Genomic DNA, 17791 nt, shown 5'->3' on the forward strand with positions numbered 1-17791 from the left:
TATTTAAAAATGTTTCCACAGAACTATGAAATGGCATTATTCAGATAAATGAATGAGGGTAGGGGTTGTGATTTCCCCTGAATTATTCTGGTGAATTCTTAACAAGAAATGTTTTCTATTTTTTGAAAAATTAAGACACCAAAGAGAGGAGGAGGGGAATAATTATGTTCTAGAGAAAGCTATCTTGTTGTCCCAGGAGATATTTCCAATTTGGAAACTTCATCACATGGTAAAACCATTAATAAGCAAACTGAAATAATCAATATGTCAGAATAAAGCTTTAACTGACCTCCAGAAACCTGGATATATGACGAAAGAATACCAAGGGCACACGCTGCTCTGCAGATGCCCATCTCTGACTGTGTGTGAAGGGACAGGCTGGCTCCAGGCTTATTTCAGGTCCTGACCCTTGGCCTGGATAAGATTAAGCCAAGCTAGTGATTCATAATATGTTGCCTAAAGTCCAAAGCTCCCCTGGGCTGCCTTGTCTCATCTGGTCAGGAATGAGTCGATTGACAGCTTACATTGGTTTGACTTATTATTATAAACAGGACAATATACATATATCTTAGTGAATCCTAATCCTCAAAATACATCATGTGTGATTCTGCGGAAGGACTCGGGGAACTATCCACTGCAGAAAGTGGAACCTCTCTGATGTTGGCCTGTGCCTTTTTTCCCTGGCTGTACCATCTCCGTTAGCTTTAGTGAGCCTTGGATGAGCACACCTCCTGGAGTCCTGTGTGTCCTCTCCATGATCTGTGTTTTGCTAATCTAAGTCTAGTTAATCATTGCCAACTTCATCCTGGAATAAACTCTCTTTGGACAGGTATCCAGGTAGTCTTGTCAGTTCAAACCATGGCTCTCTTCACGATGTGCTACTGAACGAGAATGTTACCAACTAGAAAATCTGTAAATCTGGGAAAAGTACTTTACAATTGATGTTCTCTGAACCAGCCAGTTACGGCAGCAGCTCAAAGAGCTGACTGCTCAGAGAGGCCCTCAGAAACCAGTTCTTCTGTCTCAGCAGAGAGTGGACTGAGGTGTGACAATTATATGCTTAGCCACACATTCCTGAATTCAGTGAGGAGTCTGAGGCTAGAGGGAGTAAACAGTGTAGTTCTCCTCTGCCACATGAGGGAAGGCTGGCCATGTGTACTCCTTCCTGTCACTTGCTGTCAGATATGCAAACTTGCCACCTGCCCCCATAATTTTCTCATTCCCAAGAGTTTAGAGATTTCATGAAAAACAGAAAGGTTGGAAAGATCTGTCCCATTGTCTCAAATTTTCATGAACATGGGATGCCTGGAATCCCCATCAAAGTACAAATTCCAAGTTCTTAACACTGGTGATTCTAATCCTAGAAAGCTGCATTTGAAATAATATAACTAGCTGATGTGAACTTCAGTTTGAAAAGCAGCACCTTGGGCACTATGAATTTTCCTTGCAGCATGTTTAAATCAGGCCTAGAGCAGAAGATGTGCCCCAGGGGACAAAATCCTGTGGCAACATAGGCCACCCAAGCATCATGGTGGCCCAGCTGGTGTGCACAGCTTCTGCCTTCTCTGTGGGATTCTGTGGAAACATTGCTTTGTCCCAGCTCCAAGCTGGAGGCAGGCTGAGGAAGAACTTGCATACTTTGCCAGAAGGAGACCCCTTGTCACTTCCAAGTGGAGCTAGGAGAAGTCACTGTGCCTACCCCTGGAGCAATCCTTGGAGTGAAACATTTAAATCATAATTTGAATTATTACTTTTTAACAATGTTTAGACTACATGGGGTCCTTACCCTGAGCAGGAATGTCAAGAAATGATAGTGAGGAATTCTGAAGCAGCCCCTGGATGAGCATGTGCATCAGGACAAAGTTTAAGGGTGCCCCAAAGCTTGTTTTCAAAGTTCAATAACTGAGCAACTTTGACGTTTTTTCTTCAAGTATAAATGATTAAACCATAATATCCAACTGCTTGATACATTACTCCAGCTTTTTTTTTTTAAACTATTTTAACTAAATTTTCAAGTTTTCAAAAGAAAATAACTAAACTAGTAGGAAATCTTTTAAAAGTGAGATGACTTTCAGGTCATTTTGTTTTCCTTCTTTCTCCAACTGGCTACCTCTCCTTTTCTCTAAGGTCCTAGGCCTGGAAAGATCTTATTACTTAAATCCTATGATGTAACCATAGAATTGCAACTTTATGGTAAACGTTGGTGAATTAAAAATCTTGGGAAATGTATCTCCTGGTAAGAAGAAATGTCCTTTCCCCCATAATAATTCTAATGCTTTCTAATTCTAATGTCCCTGATTTTACATGAAGAGATGCCTCTTTACGTAGGAAATTTACCTTTTCTTTTCCAACTGGTTTGGCTACAAATGTAGAGAAAGCCACACTAACAAGTTTCTCAATGTCCATCAATGTGTCCTGTACTATGACCTTGATACTGATCTAAAAGGAAAAGAAAAAATAAACAAATTTTCAGTCATCCAGAAAGCAGATTTGATCACAACATTCAAAATTCAGTTATGTACTTCGCCATTCTTATCTTTTTCAAAAAATGAGACCAGCATTTTAATTTATTTTTAAGCAGTACTATTCTTTCAATGATGTTCTATAAAATTGGATAAATAACTTTTATCTGACTACAGGAAATATATATTTGCCATGGAAAATTTATGGAATCTGATTACCCAGAGTAAGATTTCCAGTAATCCTATCACCTAGAGATAATGCTATTAAACTTTAGATGAACTGTCTTCCAGTTTTTATATATTTTTATGTGTATATGTGCATATGCAAACATACATACATACAAACTAGTTTATATATATAAATACACATAAAATATGTACACATAAAATATATATGAAATATGAAATATATATTTTATAAAGCATACATAAAATGCATATATGTATATACACGTTATAAAATATAATACTTTATTTATGGTTTTATACTACAATTTTTAAATTTTTGGCATTTTCTAATCCTGTTATTAGTAAATAGCTTTTGAAAACAAGCTATTAATGACTGCCCTGCAGCTCATCAAAGAGATGTATAACAATTATTTTTACACTTTATCCTCTACAGTTTTATGAATAAGCTAGCATGGGCAGATGGCATCATGTTATGTTCAGTTTGGTTTCCTTGTTTTCTTTTTTTGTACTGCAAATTGAACCCAGGGATGCTTAACCACTGAGCCATATCCCCAGATATATATATATGATTTAAATTTTGAGTCAGAATCTCTCTAAGTTGCTTAGGGACTCCCTAAATTGCTGAGGCTGGCTTTGAACTTGCAATCCTCCTGCCTCAGTCTCCTGAGCTGCTGGGATTACAGGCTATGCCACTGCACCAGGCTCCCTGTTTTCTTTTTAGGAACAGTGGCTGAGATAGTATGTGGAGACCCTGCAGTGGGCTGTCCCTCTGTGTGAAGAGGTCTGAAGCTCTGTTCCTCAGGCTGGCATTCTGTAGGACTGTGGAGTTTGTCTTTAGATTGGGGCTAATAAGCACTTTCCTCCATATTTCAATCAAATAAATGATCCAATCTTCTTGGAATAATGGACAATCTCAGGTATCTTAGTTCAGCACTGTATAATCAATTAAAAAGAACATCTATTTCTACATCTTGACCAGGTACATCATGTACAAAAAAATTAATAATCTGTAATTCATCTTGAGTCACTTAACTTAAAAATGCAATTTTGTATTTGCACAGTAAATCCTAAATTAACTAGAAGTTGATCAACTACTTTTAAACCATTTATTCCCAATTCCCACAAACCCTTGTCTTATATAGCCTTCCACTTTAGAGAAACAGGAAAATGAAAAATAAAATGCCAACAGTAAAATCATCAAAAATGTGTAGATTTAAAACAAGTTCGGAGCACTATCTCTTACTAGAATAGGTGACCGAGGGGCTGGGGTTGTGGCTCAGTGGTAGAGCGCTTGCCTAGCATGTGTGAGGCACTGAGTTTGATGTTCAGCACCACATAAAATACATAAATAAAATAAAGGCACTGTGTTCATCTATAACTAAATATGTGTGTGTGTGTGTATATGTATATATATATATATATATATATATATATATATACACATACATATATTAGTACCAGAGAGGATAGAGCTGCAGAAGGAAGGAATTCTTAACTATTCACGTGAATCCCGTGAGTCTTTGGGTTGATACCAATCTGAGCATGCATGGGGGAAACCTCACAAGGCCAGACAAAAACAGGTTCTGTGGAACAAACTACTGGGGAGCTGTGACATGAACAATCTCAGAGCCCACATAGCTGGGAATCTTGTGAGTTCTCCCCCGAGACCTTACTAAACACAGAAGAATCCAGAGACCACCAAAGATCCCAACTTAGAAGATGGACTAAATTAGCCCACTGTCTTCCAGCAAAGTGATCTTTAAAGTCTCAAACTAATCTTCAAGTAACCAACATCATCCTGCTATTTAAAGTCTGACACTTGGGGTTGGGGTTATAGCTCAAAGGTAGAGTGCTTGCCTTGCCCATGTGAGGCACTGGGTTCAATCCTCAGCACCACATAAAATATATTTAAAATAAATAAAGATATTGTACCTGTCTTTAAAAAATTAAAAAAATCCTCTCTTTAAAAAAAGAAATATAACAAAAGTCTCACAACATAATATAAATTTCACAGTGTTCAGTATCTAATAAATGAGTAGACACAAGAAAACTAGAATATGCAAATTAATAAAAATAGAACAACAAATGACAGAAATGATGGAATTAACAAAAAAGGATGTTGAAAGCAATTATATCTATGTACCATGAATTCAAGGATGTAGAGAAAAAATTAACATTTTCTCAGAAGACGAGATGGTAAAAATTTTAAGGCATGTAGGAACCTATACTCTTTTCACAATTACTCAACTTTGTCAATGTAGTGTGGTAGCAGCAGAGACAATGGGTATGTGTTAGGGTTTGGATGCAAAGTGCCCCCAAGAGACTCAAGTGTTGAAGGATTGGTTCTTCAATGAAGCAATGTTCAGAAGTGGGATCTCTCTCTCTCTCTCTCTCTCTCTCTCTCTCTCTCTCTCTCTCTCCTCCCTCCCAGCTGCCATGAACTGAACAGCTTTCCCATGTCAAGCCCTCTCACCATGATATTCTGCCTCACCTAAGGCCCAAAGCAATCACACGAGCAGACCATGTACTTAAATCTCTGAAACTATGAGCCCAAATAAATATTTTCTCATTTTAAGTTATCTATGTGAGGTATTTTGTCACTGCAATGAAAAGCTGATTAACACAGTGTGACTGTGTTACCATAAAACCTTATTTATAAAAACAGATCCACAGCCTATAACTTGCTGACTATTAATGGAGAGGAAAGCATTAGCATAATGAAGAGAGAAAATGGACAAAATAAAAATGTTCAAATAACACTTTCTGAGATTAAGAAACATATTAAATTAAAAAATGTACCAGATAAGATTCATATTAGATCAGATATGGCAGAAATATAGATTAGTGAAGTTGAAGATAACAAAAGAAGTTTAAACAAGATATAGTATGGAAAGAAAAGACCTGGGAAAACAATAATAGGGCATCAGTGGGACACTTATCAAGCTGTCTAAAATTCTTCAGTTCAAAAGTAAAAAGAACATGGGATAGAAAATGTTCGGAAATACAAAAACTGAGAAAAATTCCAAATTTGTTAGTATAAATCCAAACATTCAGTAGCTTAAAAATAACCAAGCAGAATTAATATGAAGAAAATAATAAGTATAATCTAATTGCTAAAAAAAACAGTGACAAGAAAATATGAAAACAACACAAGAATAAAAGATGTACCATGTAAAAGGTGCAAAGATAAGAAAAACAACAGACCTCTCAGAGAACCATGCATGTGCCCGAAGTTAATGAAGAGACCCTTTAAAGTCCTGCAAGGGGGTGAAACACTGTCAAGCCAGAATTCTACACCTAGTGAAAATATTGTTCAAACATGAAGGTGAAACAATAAATTTGCACACAGATGAACACCGGAAAAAATTAATCACCAGCAGTTTTGTACTAAAAGAAATATTAAAGGAAAGTGATATCAGAGGAAAGTTTGGAGATGCCCAAAGAAATGACAAGTATCCAAATGGAAAATATGTGGAAAGGTATAAAATATATCTTTAATCTCTTTAGAAGATAACTGCTCTATAGCAAAAATAATAACAATGCATTGTGGGGTTTATAACAAGTAGAAGTAAAATATACGATGACAATAGCAGAAAGGCTAGGACACGGGAAGGGAAGCATACTGTTGGAAAATTATTATGCTCTCCTTAAAAGGATGTAATATTATTTGAAGGTAGAGTCAGATAAGTTAAGGTATGCAAATTGTAAACCCTAGAACAAACACTAAAAAATAATAAAGCAAATACATATGGTTAAAAGATCAACAATGAAGATAAAATGGATTACTAAAAATTACCCACTATAAAAATTGCAGAAAAATATAGGGGAAATGGAAAAAAGAACAGATGGAACAAATGGAAAACAAACAGCCAGGTGACAGATTTAAACCTACTGTATCAATAGTCATGTTAAATCAAATGAAAATAGTTAAAACATGCCACGTAGAGGCAGAGATGGTTAGGCTGTATGAAAAGTAGCAAGCAAATCTAAGTCGTGGTGGCTAAATCAATATGAGACAAGGCGGATTTATAAACAAAAACCAAAGGTGAAATAGGTCATTTTATAACGATGGAAGGACAAAGTCATCAAGCGGATTTAACAATTTCAAACATGTTTGCATCTAATAATGGAGCTTCAAACTCCAGAAAGCAAACACTGATAGAACTGAAAGGAAAAATACACAGGTTCACAATTATAGTTGGGTATCTTATCCCTTTTTTTAGTACCTAATGGAGCAGGTGAGCAAAATAAATAAATAAATAAATAAAAATAAGAAGAAATAGCCTAACTAGCATCTGTAGAATACTTTGCCCACCATAAGCAAAGTACACTTTTTTTTCAAGTACATCCCTCACCAAGTCCATATTCTGTGTCATAAAACTATTCTCAATAAATTTAAAATAACCAAAATTATACATGTGTTCTTTTTCTACCAAGGAATTAAATCAGAAATCAGGAACAGAAAGTTGTCTTGAAAATCATCACCATAAACATGGAAATCAAACAACACACATCTATATAACTCAGAGAACAAGGGAAAATTCACAAGGGAAATGAGAACATTTTTGATTCAGGGAAAGCAATATTTTCTGAAGAAAATTAATGGCTTGAAATGCCTGTATTAGTAAATAATAAAAGTTTAGTTAGTGTCCTAGGCTTTTACCCTAAGGAACTAGAAAAGGAGAGGCAAATGAAGCCCAAAGCAAATAGAAATAATAATAACAAAAGATAAACAAATACCAAATAAACTAAATAAATAAATAACAAATAATAAATAAATAAATGTGGGAGGCACTGGGTTCAACCCTCAGCACCACATAAAAATACATAAATGAAATAAATCAAAAAACCCCAAACCATTTACAACTAAAAAAAAATTAAAACAAACAAAAAATTTTAAAAATATTTTTTAGGGACCAAAAAATATCCCTACCCTTACACGATTCTCTTATTGCACATGGTTTGTTACTATCTGGTGAGATTTTCATCACAAATACTGGATTTTTTTTTCTTATATTCTATTCAAACTTCTTTTGAAAATTCTAGCCTGTCTCAGGGAATAGGAGGAAAAAAAGAAAATAAAAGAGACCTTTATCTGTGTTTGGGCTGACTATAAAGAACAGTACATGTCCCTCAGGAGAAAGGCCAAGTCCAGGGACTACTAAGGGGCAAAGGTCAAAGGTCCCACCACTGGGAAGTCAGGGTCTGGAAGAAGCAATTGTTGCTGACAGAGCTCCCATTGGTTCCATAAGAGCTTTCTTCAAGTGCTTCGTATTCTGTGAACGTGGACATGGGTGGAAAGTAACTACATCAGAGTAAAGCCATTACTCTAAGCATAGTTATGCCAAAATCATTCTGTTATAGGTTGAAATGTTCCTTCCTTCCCAAATTCCTATGATGAAACCCTGACTTCCAGCACCTCCAAATGTGACCTTACTTGTAAATAGGGTCACTGCAGATGTAATTAGCTAAAATGTGATCGTACCAGACTAGGATTGAGTCCTAATCCAGTATGACTTCAGCAAATCCTAGAATGTTGTTTTCTCAACTATGTTAAAGAAAGGAAAACCAAGTGGGTGTAGAAAAAAAGTCATCTAAACTTACTTTCTTACCTTCTGAATCTGAGTTACTGGTCCTTTCAAAAACTAGATAATCATGGGGTTAGCTTCCAATGGGGAGTAAGGAGACAGAGATGCAGAGTTTTAGTAATAGTAGAGAAAGAATAATTAAGAAAGAAAACCCATATCTTGCAAAAGAGCAAAACAGTGCCCTTCAACCTTGTATGTTTACTTTCTGTGTACCTTTCTATGTAAAAACAGTGAATTACATCACATTGAATTTTAGTGTCTGGGTTGACTGGGAAACACCAGCTCCTTATTATTTACCTGGAGTCTGACTGCAGATTTAAGAGCCTTCTTAACCTCAGAATCTCATTACCTGCAGATACTATTCTAGGCCTCCTCCTCAGCCCTCTGTAAACAATGAAGAGATGAGCACCAGTAGATAGAAGTAAAGAAAGTGCACTCTTACCTCCATGCTTGTGCTGAATGCTCTAGTAACTTTTGCTTTGATGGTTATAACTTGTCCAACTCTAGCAAAACAAAAAAATTCTTTTTTAGTAATCTGAACACATTTTATTTCAGATTTAAAGATTCACTTAAATCCTTCGTGCCATAAAGTATTTCCACCTTAGCTTGCTGATAATGTTCACATGCAACACTCAGGTTCATGATAACAGGAAAGACAGGGCTTAAGGGCAAATGCTGATCATCATAAACTACACTCAGGTTAACTGACTCCCTCTATTCAAACAGAAAAAGGACTTTGCAAAGGTAGAATGCAAGATGACTTCAAATTTGCAACAGATACTTGGACTTTTTAGTAGCTCTTTCAAGCCACTATACAAGTTAAGACAAACACACAGGCAAACTTATACAATTTTTATTTATTTTAAAATATTAATAAGTAAATGGATGAACAAACTACAAATAAGCAAACAAGTCCACTGGTTAATTTTGATAGGTTTACATGGGTCCTCATTGCTGCTAGAAGAGCCATTCATTCCCTGCTACTACTAGAACTCTGATTATGTAATTTGAAGTTGTTTCAAAACTCTTGTATTCAGGCCCTTCTGTCACTTCTGATCCCTTCACCCTAGCAGAAGTTAAGAATCTGTCCAATATGAGTACCCTCGATTTTTCTCCCTTAACTGCAAAATTGAACTATATTCTCAGTGTCTTCAGAGACACCGAGACTCTTCTACTTCAGAGGAAGTAGAAGGTCTCCTCAAGACCTGATCTCCTGTCTTACCTGTGCTCTTGACCTTTCCTCTCCTCTGTCATTTCTACACTCTTTTGCACCTTCCATCTCTACCCTTCTCTCTTTTTTACTCTTTGAAAATGTTTAAGGCTTCTCCTATTTAAAACCTTTCTTTAAAACCTATTCTATTTTGATATTTTTTTTTCTCTTCTGCATATGAAACTCTCCTAAAAGAATCATTGATTTTTCTACCTCACACATTTAATGACTGTTTACTGAGGACTAGCCCTGGTGTTCAGCTAAGGTGTTAGGTACAGTGATGGGCAAGACTGGGTTGCTGGCTTCAAGGAGACTAGTGTTTCTTCGGGACACAGAAGTGTAAACAGACAAAGTTCAAAAGATTATAAAAGACTGATCAATAAATCATTAACAATAAAAGCCCTTGTCATTAATTAAACAGAGTACTGTTTCTAGTGTGGCCATTGTAGTAACTATGACTGTCCTTTATTAGTACTATGTGTAAAATCAGGCACTAAGCTGAATGCTTTGTATAATATCTGACATGTCACTCACTGGCAAGGACCCTGTGAGGGAAGTAGTACTGTTCCCATTTCATTCCCATCAGGAAATGGGCTTACAAGGCAATGGAGTCAGCAAAAGGCAGAAGCAGAGTTCAAACCCTGGTCTTATCTGACTTCGAAGGCTTGAACTATTCTTTACCAAGGCCCGACTTGGGCTCTTGGTAATTCCATTTTAACATAATTAATTTAATCACCTCTAGAGAGGCTTGTGAAGATATATTAAGGACTGTCTACAAAGTGAATCAGTTGGGTTTGCCTAGAAGAGTGACCACATCTGATTAATGCCTTTGTGCATACATTGCTCCTCTACGTAGTGTACCTGTCATAATCTGTAGCATTTCAATCAGAAAGACTGGAAGTAAAGGAAGGAATTTAACATAGACATGCAGATGTATATTTAAGTAATTAATAACTATGTGGGAAATCTGAACAAATCTATTCTTTTATCACAATTTTACTAGTCCTTTGCCCACATAATAATCCTCACAGAGAAGAATTTGTCAATGTCTAATAAAATGAAATGTACCTTTACCCTTTGACTCAGTAATCCTCTTTTTAGGACTCTATCCCAAAAATATACTGTAAAATCGTGGACATATGCCTGCACAAAACGACATTTTGAAATATTTGTAATAGCAAAAACTGGAAACAATTTTAAAATTTATCAGTAGGGACCAGAGGAAAAAAATAAGGCATCTACACAATGGACTACCATGTAGCTAATTACAAGGAATTCTGAATATCTCTGTACATTGCTAAAGAATGTTTTTCTATATATAATATTAAGAAAAAAAGGTGGAGAAAAGTATATACAATGTGTTAGAATTCGCTTTTAAAAGGACATGAATATGTAAAAACTTGTTTATATTTAAAAAATTTTTTAAAGTCAGAAAGTAATTAAAATGGCTATTTATAGAAAGAGAAAGGTGCTTGGATAGAAGCTAGATAAGAGCTTTATTTCCCAGAGCCAAATGTATCTGGTTTCCAATTAAATTATAAAATAAAATAAAAAATTAATTCCAAAAAATAAAAAAAAACAATTGAACTTATCTACATGTGAAGTTGGCAATTTAACCATGTAGGAGAGAATTATTTCAAGTGGCTTCAAAATACAGTGATTGTTGTTATATTACTATGTCTTTCAAAAGTGTACTGATCTTTTAGAAATATGTACTGATAATTATAGATAATGATTGGAATTTGCTTCATAATAACCCAGTCATGTAGGGAAACATAGAAGGGTACAAGAGTGTGCAAGATTTGATTATTGATGTAGTTAGGAGATAAGTCCCTGGGATACACTATACAATTTTCTCTAATTTTACATATGTTTGAATTATTTGTTGACTTGAAATTTTCTGCATAATGAGTTGGTAAAGCATATTAAGCACTCTCACACATAAAATGTTTTTCATATTTTACTGTCTCTATTCAGATGAATTAGTGTTTAGCCAACCTAATGACGAAATTCACCATTGTAGAGACACTTACCATCATTAATTATTCTATAAGTAGAGAAAGGAGCCATTAAGAGGTGCCAGATAGCTTGCTATGCATGACTCCACAATGCATCTCATGCTGAGAGTTGCTTCTCAACAAAATCGTGAATGGGATTTTACACCTACAATGTTGACTAAAGGTAGGCCCTATGATTATGTGTTTTACTCACTTAGATTGAGTAAAATGTAATTTGTTTTATTAATAGGATCATGGACCCCAAACAAATAAGGTGCCACAAATATTTGTCACAACCAACATAATAAACCTGGGAGAAAAGTGAAAGAGTAATATCACTTACTTAACTGTTTCCTCAAATTGAATGTCATCCACTGAGGCTGTGACACAGGAAACCCCAGCATGTTTTTCAGCTTCAAAAAAAATAGGTAAACGTGTTTGTTAGTAATAGTTATGTTTGAATATTTCAATTCATCTTAAGAGAAAAGGAATTAAATTTCAGAAGATTTATTTAATTTACCCATTCACTCATTCAGTAGAACACCACTGTGCCCACACTTTCCGGATGATGTCAGTTTATGAGAGTTTCTTTGTTCTTTAAGTTATGCTTTTATTGCATGGCAATTATTATACTTTCTCCTAATTTTTCCCCAGTTCTGGGGACTGAATTCAGTGTTTCAGGCATGCTATGTAAGCATTCTCAGCCATACCCCCAGACCTTCTTATTTTATTTTGAGACTGGGTCTCACGACATTGCCGAGGATGGCTTTGAACTTGCAATCCTCCTGCCTCAGCCTGCTGAGTAGCTGAAATTATAGCCATGCCATTGTGCCTGGCTACTTTCTCCTAAATTTTAACTTACTTGATCTTTGCTTTAAATTTCAATACCAATACTCAGAAAATCTGGCAATTATAGATAACATTTTTTTAGGAAGTTGTCACTGACTTTATTTTGTCAGGAAATATGCTTCTTTTGTTTTTAAAACAACACACCAAAGTTATTTCTATTGCAGTTGAATGAATTTAAATCACTTAACCACTATAAGTATGGGAGACCCTGACATCATCTTCCAAATCACAGATGCACCAGAAACAGATGGTGCATGGATGGGAACAAGGAGGTATTTAGTCAATATTTATTATTTTTACCAGCTTCACACCAAATTCACTCTGCATTAATTATGTTGGAGGGGAGAGTATTGAGCAGGGTGGAGAGTTTATCAGCTCCTCAACTTAACGTTCCATATCAGCACTTAATTTATTCAGAATATTTTTGGATCGTTGGTTTTGCTTTATATGAAAATACAGTAATTTATATTATTTGGAAAATATAATTTTTTCCTAAAATATTCTTAGTTGCAGATGGACACAATACCTTTATTTTATTTATTTATTTTTTATATGGTGCTGAGAATCTAACCCAATGCCTCACAAATGCAAGGCAAGTGCTCTAACTCTGAGCTACAACCCCAGTCCCCCATAGGTGTCCTTTTACAGTTTTTCAGATAACTACTGAACACTTTCAAATATATGTTGTAAAACATTGACTAAAAAGTATCCCCAAACATTCATTTCAGTTGACTAACATAAGAAAATGGGATATTGATGTAATTAAACTACTCTTATTAATAAATTTTTATTAATTGAGTTGCCAATTTTGAATGATTTAAATGATAACTAAAATGCAGTAACCAATAAAATATTAATTTTTATTATGTCTATTAGAATCTACAGTGTGTCATAGCACTATACTAGATCAAGAAGAAACATAAACAGAGAAACAGCTAACATTTACTAAGTACTGAGCTAAGTATTTACACTTGTCAATCACAAGTCTGGTTCTGTTTTATAAATTAGGACAGTTAGGCTTAAAAGATTAAACATGTTGTTCTAAATAGTGATTTTTTGACTACAACAGTAATAGAAACTCTCAGAAAAGAGTAGGGTAGACCAAACAGAGAATGCTACTAAAGAACTTGGCTGAAAATGGGCCTTAATAGCCACAGTTTATACTATAGATTTTTAAGAACCATAAAATAATAAGAAAGAATAAAAAAATGTGGGGGACCAACATTGGGTCCACAAATTTTGCTTGTGACCAGCTTATTCTGGTTTTGAAACAGTAGCTTTAAAATTCATTTCAGTAGTCACATCATGCACTCAGTTGCCTTGGAAACAGGCACCATTATTACTAGCAACTTCAAGGATTTTAATACTCATTTCTTTTTCTTACATGCAGATTAACTTCATATTCATGTTCCCATTATTATGTTATTATAACCAAAACTCAAATCCTGTTAAAAACTGTTAAGACAGAAACCAAACAGATTAGCAAACAAAGCAAACAAATAGATTGACTTCAAATATATAGCTGAGTTTTGCAGATGGTTAAGACAAAAGGTATTAGAAACTCTGTTAACACTAAGAAAAGCAGAGTTTCGTAATCATCTGAGTTTTGCTTTCATCATCTGTAAAATAAGGGCCCTGAAACACATGATGTTTAAAGCCACTTCCAATTCTAATATTTTATCTTCACATATATTGTTTTAAAATGTACATTTTCTAAGTCTCAGGTTTCACATATAAACTCTGGATTCCTTTTGGACATGAGAACTCAAATTGTAGGACCAGAAGTCCTACAATTGTAACCAGAAGTCTTTTAGTAAGCATTAAGCAGTGGAGAATTAGCTTAGTTTACGTGATAACTGGCCAGTCCGAAAATAAAGACGTGAACAAACAAATAGATAAAATAGTTAGATTGTGCGAAGTGTTATGAAGGAAGTTGGACAGGACATTGGAAGTAAAGTGATGAATGGGTACAGAAGTAAACAGGTGAGCAGGAAAGTCTTCTCTGAGGAAATGACATTTAAGCTGAGATGTAATGCATGGAAAGGTCCAAGAAAAGAGTGTAAAAGCAAAGATAAGAGCATGAAATTATGGCATTTGCCAGTAAATGGATGGAGCTGGAGAATATTATGTTAAGTGAAATAAGCCAATTCCAAAGGCCAATTGTTTTCTCTGATATACAGATACTAACTCACAATGGGTGGGGGTGGCTAGGGAAGAATAGAGATACTTTGGATTAACAGAGGGGAATGAAGGGAGGGGAGGGGATATGGGGATATGAAGGATAGTAGAATGAATCAGACATTATTACCCTATATGCATATATGATTAGATGACCGGTCTAACTCTACATTGTGTACAACAAGAGAATGAGGAGCTATACTCCATTTATGTATGATGTATCAAAATGCATTATTTTGTCATATAAAACTAATTAGAACAAATAAAAAATTATTAAGAAAAAGAGAAGAGCAAGTGCAAAGGCCTGAAAAAAGAAAAGGTGAGCATATCCTGGGAAATGTGGAAGCCTAGTATTGCTGGATCCTATGAACTAGGAGGAGATTGGTACCAAACCAACGGGAGACAGGAACTATACCAGTGGCCCCAGTCCATGATACAAGGTTTGTCTGAGCAGCATAATGTTATACTTTTTCTTGGTGTTAATGTACTTTGGTGGGGGATCCTACAGATTACCAGGTAACCACCACTCTCTCCCTGAAGTCCTCAGCTGGACTCAGACTCATCTCACATTTATGGTTACTTGGCTGGCTCCTATGTGAATTTCCAACTTCAACTAGAATCTATAAAGAACGACAAAGGGTTTGGGTTTCACCTCAAGTGTGATGAGAGGGCACTGAAAGGTTTTAAGCTGGGGAGTGGTGGGATGTGATCCCTATACCTAAAGTCCACTCTAACCTCTGTGCAGAGAATAGGTCCCAGGAGGTCAGATGGAGAAAGGGAAGCCAAAGGAAGTTTTGCAGGAGTGAGGGCTGGTGGGACTTTTTGGTACTAAAGATTGTGTTCATCAGGACTGGGGCTGTGGCTCATCTGTAGAGTGTTCCCCTAGCCTGTGCAAGGTTTGATTCTCAGTACCTCATAAAAAATAAATGAATAAATAAAATAAAGGTATTGTGTCCAACTAAAACTAAAACAAAAATTTTAAAAAATTGTGTTTATCACTGATCTGAAGATGGGAGAAGTCATCAGGCGGAGAAGACCAGACCAACTTCTCAAAAATACTGCCTCACCCAGCCTTTCCATTAGAACATCATTTACATGATAACCTGCTATTTTTGAAAATGGAGTCTTTTTACCTAGACATAAGTATTAGGCAGGTTCTCAGTGGTCTGGAAAAGCTTCAGAGGTCAAAACTATTTTCATGGGGCTGGGGTGGTAGCTCAGCAGTAGAGCACTCGCCTAGCATGCTCAAGGCCTGGTTCAATCCTTAGCACCACATAAAAATAAATAAATAAAATAAAGGTATTGTGACCACCTACAACTAAAAACTCTTTTCATAATAATACTAAGAAGTTGCCTTTGTCTGCTTGAGTTAGGACCAAATACCATATACTGGGTGTCTTAAACAATAGAAATTTCTCATAGGTCTGTAGGCTGTGAAGTCCAAGCTTGCCACTTAGGTCCTGGAGGGGCTCTCCTCCTGGCTTGCAGATATCTGCCTTCTTGCTGTGGTCTCACATGTCAGAGACCAAGCTATCCATTTCTAAGCCTATACGAATATTAAACCTATGGGATCAGGACTCCACCCATATGACCTTATTTAACCTTAATCACTTTTTTACCGCAAATACAGCCACACTGGGGGTTAGAGCTTCAACACATTAATTTTGGGGAAGGGGAAGGGCACCATTCAGTCCATAGTAGATGTATTGTCATCCTCATTCTCAGAAGAATACAGCAGAGTCTTCCAGTGACTACATAATAATGTATTAGCAACAAATTGAACAGCAGAAAGAAATCTGATAAGTGAGCAGTCCTCTACTAAACCAAACATTAAAACAATTTGCAAAAGTGCAAACTATTATCACTCTTTTAAGTACAGTTTTGGTACTGTTGAAAATCTAATTATTTTTCAATAAGAATATGTTGTATTAACATGTAATGGATTCTTTTAAAAAACGTAATGGAGTTTTCTTTTTAAATGAATTAAATTCTGTTGCATTTTTTGTAAGGTAAATATGGATATAAGTAACCTACTACACACATATTTCTCACTCATTCTTTCATGGGATGAAGGAACCCTAAATCCAAAGCATCTACGTCATTGTCAGGTGAACTATCTCAGACATCACTGCCCCTGTCTGCACAGGTCTCACAGCTCTGTAAAGTTGGATCCTCCCATTCCTTCTTCTCGGGCTGTTCCCCGGCTCCCACATCTCGGGCCAACCTGCATCCCCACAAGCCAACGCAACCCAAGGCCAGCTCTTCACTCCATTGCACTCTGGATTCCGCACCACCACCGTCCCTCGCCACTCTTAGCCTTCAGCGCATAGCAGCCCAGAGACGTCCAGCAGCCCGCCCGGCAGCCGCCGGCTCTCCTCGGCCGCCCTGGCCGCTGCGCCTACCGGCCAGGCAGGCGGTGGTGTCAATCCACTTGAGCAGCTGCCCGGCGCTCAGCTCCCCGCGGGCGTTGGCGTGCGCCGGCTGGATGGCCTGGCTCATGCGCACCTCGCCCGGCGCCGCCAGCCGCTCCATGTCCAGGCCGAGAGAGGGGAGCCCCGGGCTCGGGGCGCCTGGCCTGGAGGTGTCCGCCCGCCGGGCCCGCCCCGGTTCCAAAGGGCGCCTCCCGCCCTGGTTGCGAACCCCACTCCCACTCCCCCGCAGCCAGGTGCTTCGGGAGGTGAGAGTTCAGGTGCTGGCAGTGTTGTCCCTGACCAGCGGGGAGGCGAAGGAGCACGCTTTTCTGCCTAGGAAGAAGCCGGGGAACCGTCCGATATCTCCGGAGAGAAAAGTGCTTCTCTCTCTGAGAACCGTGCACAGAATTTAGTGAGAGCGCGCGGGGAAGTGTGCACCTACCTGGCTAAAGGATTATAGGTATTTACTAAGCAAATAAATACAGTGATCGTCTGTCTGCAGAACTTGACAGGCGAGGAGGCAATAAATAGTGATTAAATCCTCTCCAGAGAGGATTTAATGCTTTAGCCACTGATTTAAGAGTGCTTCACTTTCGTTATTTGTTTAGTTGGGTTTTGTTTGCTGCTTGCCAGGCCACATAGGCACTCACTGCTTAAGCCCTAGTTCAAAATCCACCTTCTGACTCTTAGAATATTATAGTGGATCCAAAGATCATTTGTTAGGAAATGGTTTCCTCTGTCAAGCAAACCAAGTAAAAGGGGCGGGGGCTCAGGGAGGCTGAGGCTTGGAGGTGGATCAGAGTCACCTAAAAAGAAAAGGTTTGTTTTGGGTTTCATCTAGAGTTTAAAACTGGAGACTTCCCATCTTGTTAGGAATAGTCCCCACGCTTCCCAAAAGAATCTGAAT

The 17791-nt window shown here is 37.1% G+C and overlaps 1 protein-coding gene across 1 annotated transcript in view; it reads right to left on the bottom strand.

Annotated features, from left to right (window-relative positions):
* The window catches only part of Acot12 (acyl-CoA thioesterase 12), a 47895-nt gene extending 30651 nt beyond the window's left edge, over positions 1-17244 (bottom strand). Inside the window, exons 1-5 of the mRNA XM_048800112.1 lie at positions 16876-17244; positions 11790-11859; positions 8682-8742; positions 2338-2439; positions 966-1018 (exon numbers count right to left, since the gene is read on the bottom strand). Of these exons, the coding sequence (XP_048656069.1) occupies positions 966-1018; positions 2338-2439; positions 8682-8742; positions 11790-11859; positions 16876-17005 (416 nt within the window). The 5' untranslated portion in view covers positions 17006-17244. The remainder of the gene's footprint in view (positions 1-965; positions 1019-2337; positions 2440-8681; positions 8743-11789; positions 11860-16875) is intronic.
* Between the last annotated feature and the right edge of the window lie 547 nt (positions 17245-17791).

Source organism: Marmota marmota, unplaced genomic scaffold, assembly GCF_001458135.2.
Source record: "Marmota marmota marmota unplaced genomic scaffold, marMar, whole genome shotgun sequence".
Taxonomy (NCBI): domain Eukaryota; kingdom Metazoa; phylum Chordata; class Mammalia; order Rodentia; family Sciuridae; genus Marmota; species Marmota marmota.